This window comes from Lactuca saligna, chromosome 4 (assembly GCF_052625555.1).
Source record: "Lactuca saligna cultivar CGN05327 chromosome 4, ASM5262555v1, whole genome shotgun sequence".
NCBI lineage: Eukaryota > Viridiplantae > Streptophyta > Magnoliopsida > Asterales > Asteraceae > Lactuca > Lactuca saligna.
The window spans coordinates 37,455,294-37,462,491 of NC_136420.1; the positions used below are offsets into that span (position 1 = coordinate 37,455,294).

The 7,198-nt window shown below is 35.6% G+C and overlaps 2 protein-coding genes across 2 annotated transcripts; both read right to left on the reverse strand.

Annotated features, from left to right (window-relative positions):
- Positions 1-292: 292 nt before the first annotated feature.
- On the reverse strand, positions 293-1,344 carry LOC145041627 (chaperonin-like RbcX protein 2, chloroplastic). Its single transcript, XM_078989764.1, has 5 exons — positions 1,113-1,344; positions 934-1,025; positions 772-829; positions 616-681; positions 293-531 (listed from the first exon to the last, which is right to left on the reverse strand). The coding sequence occupies exons 1-5, from the start codon at positions 1,308-1,310 to the stop codon at positions 415-417; spliced, it is 531 nt and encodes a 176-aa protein (XP_078845890.1). The 5' UTR covers positions 1,311-1,344; the 3' UTR covers positions 293-414.
- A 122-nt stretch (positions 1,345-1,466) lies between these two features.
- LOC145041626 (cellulose synthase A catalytic subunit 3 [UDP-forming]-like) lies at positions 1,467-6,766 on the reverse strand. Its single transcript, XM_078989762.1, has 14 exons — positions 6,541-6,766; positions 6,227-6,343; positions 5,804-5,999; positions 5,466-5,686; positions 5,242-5,356; positions 4,965-5,160; positions 4,595-4,861; positions 4,027-4,510; positions 3,787-3,912; positions 3,477-3,689; positions 3,122-3,389; positions 2,823-3,025; positions 2,372-2,722; positions 1,467-2,263 (listed from the first exon to the last, which is right to left on the reverse strand). The coding sequence occupies exons 2-14, from the start codon at positions 6,248-6,250 to the stop codon at positions 1,679-1,681; spliced, it is 3,249 nt and encodes a 1,082-aa protein (XP_078845888.1). The 5' UTR covers positions 6,251-6,343; positions 6,541-6,766; the 3' UTR covers positions 1,467-1,678.
- Between the last annotated feature and the right edge of the window lie 432 nt (positions 6,767-7,198).

Consider the following 7,198-nt stretch of genomic DNA (forward strand, 5'->3'; position numbering starts at 1 on the left):
TGTAAACATGTAGAAATTGTTTTTTTTCACAACCAGAAATATAATCTTATATAATTGGTAAATTATGTCTAATCAAATTGCATATTACATAAATAATAAAATTTCCGCATATTACATATTGTTTCCATATAATGACAGCAACAAAATGTTAATCTCCATCAATTTAATACCAACTAAATCTTCAGAAACGAAACTCCTAATTTCCTAGAAGCGTTTATTTACATGTATAAAGGATGGAAATTTAAGACTTCAAGCGATAAACTGTAAGTATTTATTTAGAAGTCAAAGCTCGAATTAAAATTGACCCATATATATTCTCTTCTTAAACTTCAAAATATTTCCTTAACAAATTTTCATCATTTATTTACAATTTCTACAAACTCAATTATAATTTTTTTTTACCAAGTGTTGAAATTAGTCGGTAGTTTTTTCATCAGCAGCAGGCCAAACAATTGTTTCCAAGAGTCTTTCCCTCATCAACTCCAAGTTTTCATCCGAAATTTCTTTGTATATTTCACCATGATCGCATTGCTACATACATCACCATTACCATGTAATAATATAATATATTATTATCTTTTTCTCCAATAAGCAATTAAAAAACGATTATATTACCTTAATCCATTTTCCATATAGGTGAAGACGCGTTATCATCACTCTTTCAGCAAGATCTTGATATTCCTAAAAAATAGAAAATTAATATCAACTTTTTACTTCCCACATGTTGAATATTCATCTCAAACTTGTTGAATTTTTTTTAAAAAAAATTGCCTTTGCAAGAATCCGAAGAAATCGTTTCCCATCTGCAGGATCATTTTCAGCAATGAAACTGCAAATCAACAACTTGAAATCAATCAAACAAACTTGAAACATTTTAAGGAACAAAACATAACATATGATTATAGAAGAAGAAGAAGAAGAAGAAACACTTGCTTGTGTAGCCAGATATATTGAGGAGGATTCATCTCATACAGTTGATAAAGAACAGTTCTAACAGCTTTCGCTGTGAAACAATTCCTTAATTCCTGCACCCAAATAACCATTTTTTTTCCTCAACAAACTCCATTAATGTGTTTGTGTGTATGTGTGTGAAAAAAGAAAAAAGAAGTTACCAATTTAACGTCATTAAAGACCTCTTCATACTGCCCACCAAGTTCATTAACGATTGTTTTCCTAATCTTTCTTGAATTCTTATGTTTTCTCATCCCCACTTGGTTTTTCTTCATTTTCAGACTACATTTACCCTCTAAAAACAATCCAAAACATGGACATGATTTTGCATTTGCAGACATAGCCATAACCTCAATCATGGCGTTTCAACGCTTCAAAGCTATATTATGAATAACAATTCTGATTTATATATATACATAAACAAGATAAAAAAAATGGTATCTTCTTTGTCTTGTTCTCAGATTCTAAGGTCCAAATTGATTCAGATAAAATATCTTTAATCTACACAACTCAAGTAATAAATAACCACATATATATATATATGAAACAATATATCCCGTGACTTGTGAGAGTGTATTACAAATAATAAAACTGGAAATTACAATTATAAAAGTTTTTTCCGAATTACAAATTCCAACAAGCATACAAAATTGTAAAAAAAAATAAATATATGTATCGAGTGTCTTGAATAAAAAAAGAAAAAAAATACTAGTAGTAAAAGTGTAAATTAACAATTAATTCCACAATAGGTGACATCAGGGCCAGTAACTTTAGTGGTGAAGGGATCAATTCGGACCCAAAGGAGAGAGAAAATGGAAGCAAGAAGAATAGACCACACAACAACAATGGTGGGGGTGCGATTTTGTTTCCCCATAAGACCCTTGAGGAAGGGGTAAAGATGTACAATCACCCAAAACGCAAAGAAAAGTTTACCAAAAAGTGGACCCCACGACTGGTAACCACTGTTGATGGCGTAAGATATTCCGGCCACCACTCCGACCAAGTTCACGATTAGGAGAGTCGTCGGTGGGATTAAAAGCGTCGTCCATTTGAACAAATACAGCTCAGCAAAATCACCATCTTCATCTGACGCCTTTGATGTCACTGTGAAATTAGTGTCGATACCTGCAAGTACTTTTAGCAAACCTTGAAACACTGCAAAAAAATGGGCGGAGACACCTCCGATAACCCAAAACTGCTCGTTCCTCCACCACTCATCGATTCCGACACCGCTCCACCTCATTTCAAGAATACCGGTGGCAAAGATGGAAAGAAAGAGGGATATAAACCATAAACTCGCAAGGTTACTGATCTGCAATTATAAAAAAAAAAATCAAAGAACTAATTAATTAATCTCTGTGGCATATCATCAAACAGGTTGTGTGCACATCGTCATGTAAGTGTGGAATTCTTTTTTTACCTGTGGGATGATGAACTTTCCGGTGAGAAGACAGACGGCGGGAAGAGTACAGTAGATGAGAAGAGGGATGGAAGTGATGGGGTAGATGGTGGTGTTGATGTAGGCAAATCTTTCCAGCCATTTGAGTCTTCCATTATATCCGTACCATATAGGACAATGTCTGCTGAAAAGAATTTCCACCGATCCCAAAGCCCACCGGAGCACTTGGTTTAAACGATCGGAAAGATTGATAGGGGCGGAACCCTTGAAGGCTGCCCGTGGTGGCATGCAGTATATCGACCGCCATCCACGAGCATGCATCTTAAATCCCGTCAGAATATCCTCCGTCACCGATCCATAAATCCATCCTATCTGCACATTATCAACAGTTTCCACAATTGAAAATCGCGTTTTATTTTTTTTGGAATCAAGAACAAATATGATTTATTATTTTTATTTTTTTATATTTTACCTCAGCTCCCCAATCTGTTTTGTCTTCATAACCACAACTGATGACATGAATCGCTTCTTTCAACAGAGTTTCAGGTGCTGCAGATTGAGGGACGCCTCCATTTTCCATAAGTGTAGATGCAACAAACACAGCCGATTGTCCAAATCTTTTTTCAAGCGACATTTGTGACATAAGCAATGATTTCTCATCATCAAATCCAGCACCTGATCAAGCAAATGAAAACTATATTAAAAAGAAAAAAAAAATGAACCAAATCAAGAAAATGGAAGAAGTATATAACAAGATCATGATACACATACCTTCAACCCCTTCTTCTATATCTTCCAGGTTGAATATAGGCACAGTGGGGTCAACGTTTTTGTTTGACTTCTTTTTATCTGATCCCTTTTTGCTTGATTTGGAACTCTTCTTTCGTGATCCACCAAAGCAAGAAGAAAAGAAGCCGTCTTCTCTCTTCTTCTTAGGCTTAAGTGGAGGTTCATAACCATATAAAGCTGTTCTATTGAACACACATCCAGTCCCCACATAAACTGGACCTTGAATCCCATCTAAACCTCTCAAGTTAATCTATTCAAACAAATTAAACAGTTAAGTCAAATGCATAAGTATGAAGAAATATAGATTAAAAAGATCAAGTAAGATGAAAGAACTCACATCAAAGAACACTGTGTTTCTGTTAGCATATCGATCGTTTCTATCAATACCATCAAATCTCTGTGGAAACTGTACATAACATACGTATTTTCCAAGATTTGGATCCATCATAAAACACATAGCTTCTCTAATAGCCTTACTGTTGTTAATGTAATGATCACAATCAAGATTCAACAAAAAGGGGCCATTTGTAAGAACTGCAGATACTCGAACCTGCAATCAACAGGATTCAAATCCATCTATATAAGCCACATATATACATATGTCAAAAAGATTAAAACTTGAATTGCATTTGTGTAAAATTACGCACAAGGGAATTCATGGCACCAGCTTTCTTGTGATGTTGAAAACCTGGACGTTTTTCTCTTGAAACATAAACCAATCTTGGCAACTCATTACCCTCACTATCAAGCCCTCCATTTTGACCCAAGAAAACCTGAAGAAAAAAAATATATTTATAACTTAATTTAGACCTGAATTATCGTAAAAAAAAAAAAAAAAAAAAAAAAAAAAAAAAAGTAAAAATGATTAAAGAGATTATTAATTTAACCTGAATCATTCCTGGATGATCCCTAGTGTTATTTCCAGGCCAAGGAGTTCCATCCTGCATAATCCAACCTTCATCAGGAACTTTCTGAGCTTTTGCAACAAGACCATTTACACGAATTTTAAACTCTTCATATTCTCTCTTCATAGCTCTTCGATCTTTAACAAAAGTTGGTTGAATTTTATCTTTCAAGTAGTCAATCTTCTGGTTGAAATACCATTCAGGAGCACGTGGCTCAATGTTGTATTTCTTGCAAAAAGGAACCCATTTTCTTGCAAACTCGGATGTTTCAGATAGTGACTCAAACGACAGCATGGCAGCCCCGTCATCAGACACGTAACATGACACCTTGTCAACCGGGTAGTCAACCGCCAGGATGGACAACACCGTGTTGGCTGTGACAAGTGGCGGCTCCTTCAACGGGTCCACAGTACTCACAAATATGTCTACAGCAGCTAGTTGTGATGGCTCCCCTTCTCTCTCATACCTATCAAAATAAATAATTAATCCATGTTTTTTCTTTCTTTCTTTAAAAGGGTATCAAGATCATACATTCATACATTTATATTACCTTAGGGATAGCCGATCAAGATAAGTCTCACGATTAATTGGAAGCCATTTAGGGAACTGATCCAAAATCCAAGAAACAGCAAACCAAATCTCACAAATAACAGAGAGTAACCATAATGGATATGCATTTGTCACAGGGTTTGTTATTCGGTAGTGCAAAAAGATGCAAAGAATAACTAGCCGAAGAACAATGACCATTCTGTATGGATTTATTCTTGATGATGGAATGGATACTTTTCTTGAAAGTGGTTGTCTGGCTTCATCGTTCCTTTACAAAGACAACATATCATATTATATTAATCAATCGATTAAAATCTCATATTTGATGAGATGAAAAAGTGAAAAACCAAGAAAGAAAAAAGGGAACTTACAGCAATGAATCATCAACTAACACATCTGTATTGGCATCAATGTCTTGACCTCTTTCGGAAGCAGGGCGACTTGTTGTCATTGGAACTACATTCTTGTCTTGTTTCATTTTCCACCCATCAACTCTCTCTTTCCATGCAACATTTCCTAGGCCTGTAGATCCGTAGTCTCTCACGGGGTCCACAACTCTAACATTGGCTGCAAACAAAACAAAACCATGTTTTTAGAAGTTGGAAAGTTTGTGGGTTATGAGTTATTATTAAGGGATAAAAGACATACGGGATTGATTCGCATATGCAGAATAAGGGAGTGAATGTGTTAGTCTTTCTCCACCAGGTGGAGGTGAGGATACTGAAAGGCGTTGTGGAGAAGCTGCAGACAACTCACCAGAAACCTGAAAAACAAGCAAGATATGGAAAGTATGCTCAAAATTACAGATTTGCCACAATGTAGACATGAATAGGATGAAAAAAAGCAAGTCAAGTGATGTAATATGTATGTACCTCTTGTCCACTGGTGAGTAAAGGTATGTGGTTATGAGAGACTTCTTTATCGTAATTTGGAGTATTAGTATCTTCCCCTCTTCCATATGTCATGTGCCAGCTCAGCATTCGCTCTGCAGTCTTCTGCTTCTCACTTTGGGTTTGTGAAGAGAAGGGGAAGTTAGTAGTTTCTTCATCAGTGTCAACATCCTCCTCTTTGTCTCCAGGAATAGCAGGGCTTCCTGTGATGAAGCAATTAAAGGTAGCTTAGATTTATAATGAGATAGAAATGTAACATGAAAGTGATTAAAGGTAACTTAGATTTATATTGAGAAATCATGAAAAATGTAGATCAAAACCTTTATGTCGTTTGTATCTAGTTTTGCATTGAGGGCAAGATTGATTGCCATCTTTGCGCTCGTATTCATAGCAAGGCCTGCAAACTGGGAATGCACAAACATCACAGGCACCAAAAGGGTCTCCTTTAGCTGTGGTGCCAACATTATCACCACAGATCTGGCAAACCTGACCACCGACATTCTTCATAGACGTCCCCTGCACAATCCGAACGTCAGAACAGTAAATTGTTCTTGTGGATCAGAGTGATGGTGATGGAATCGGGGACATAAGTTGATTATAGATCAAACACGAACTAATGTGAAACTGAGATGGATTTAATAACATGTTTTCAGGTGTTCAAATAAAAATCCAGATCAGAAAAATTCGAAGCAATTGACCTAAAAATGTGAAATCAGTAAGTACAGTACATGATTATTACTTACCCCGGTCTCTCCTTCCGATTCCATCTCCTCTAGCTTAGAAGAGCAATCAATCGATTAAAAATATCAGGAATCAGTCGCAGCCAGCAACCATAACCACGGATCTGTACGTGTGATCACCTGGTAAAGAAAATCAAACTTCAGTTCCCTTCCTCACTAAACGCAACTTGAAAATCAAGCATCCCGAAAAGGAAGCCACACTATGATTTCAAATCTCTATCATACACCGACATCCAAGATTTCAATTGTAATAACTAATTAGACTACCTACAGTAGTGTAATTCCTAATAGATAAAATCGATGCAAAACATTCTTACCTCAGAAGATCTCGCATATATCGCAACCGACGGCACATAGACCAAGAGAGTCAAACCCAATCGGACATCAATGGAGTTAGCAGATCAAATCTGAGCCGGAAGGAAGTACTTAGGGATCTGTGATAATGGAGTATAGATCGAAGAGCATAAGAGAAGCACAAGGGCCTGTTGAGTATCTTTACATAAATATTTATATAGATGCAGAGAGAGTGTCTGCAAGATGTCCAGCTGTTAATGGCGATGTAGAAATCGCTAACGACACGAAAGCAACATATTATTATTATTATGGATTAATTTTCTAGTAAATTTGAAGACGTTTGTATGTAATATGTATAATGAAAAATGAAAGTAAACATTTTTAATAAATATATAATATTAAAAAAATAAAAGGTTGTTGAAAATAATGTAGTTGTCTCTTTCTCAGACTTTGGATCAAAACCAAGTCACCGACAGAAAATTTTCATCTTACAAAGTGGTTATGGACGACACTAATTTTACTTTTTCTTTTAGTTAACTTCCAACCAAACCCAACTCGGTTTATTTATTTTCTATGGTTAACATTTTAAAATTAATTTGCATCAATTTCGAAGTTAATTTATGTTTTATATTGTTATTTTATGAAGAATAACGCAAATTGGACTAATCTGACAAATTACTT

What these genes read in the sequence shown, in the direction of transcription:
- LOC145041627 (XM_078989764.1), bottom strand. Translation starts at nt 1,310, where the DNA reads ATGATTGAGGTTATGGCTATGTCTGCAAATGCAAAATCATGTCCATGT. An exon ending in CAATATATCTGGCTACACAA is followed by an intron (nt 830 to 933) that starts GCAAGTGTTTCT and finishes GTTGATTTGCAG; the next exon opens with TTTCATTGCTGAAAATGATC. An exon ending in TTCTTCGGATTCTTGCAAAG is followed by an intron (nt 682 to 771) that starts GCAATTTTTTTT and finishes TCTATTTTTTAG; the next exon opens with GAATATCAAGATCTTGCTGA.
- LOC145041626 (XM_078989762.1), bottom strand. Translation starts at nt 6,250, where the DNA reads ATGGAATCGGAAGGAGAGACCGGG. An exon ending in TTAGTTGATGATTCATTGCT is followed by an intron (nt 4,862 to 4,964) that starts GTAAGTTCCCTT and finishes GTCTTTGTAAAG; the next exon opens with GAACGATGAAGCCAGACAAC. An exon ending in AAACAGATTGGGGAGCTGAG is followed by an intron (nt 2,723 to 2,822) that starts GTAAAATATAAA and finishes GATAATGTGCAG; the next exon opens with ATAGGATGGATTTATGGATC.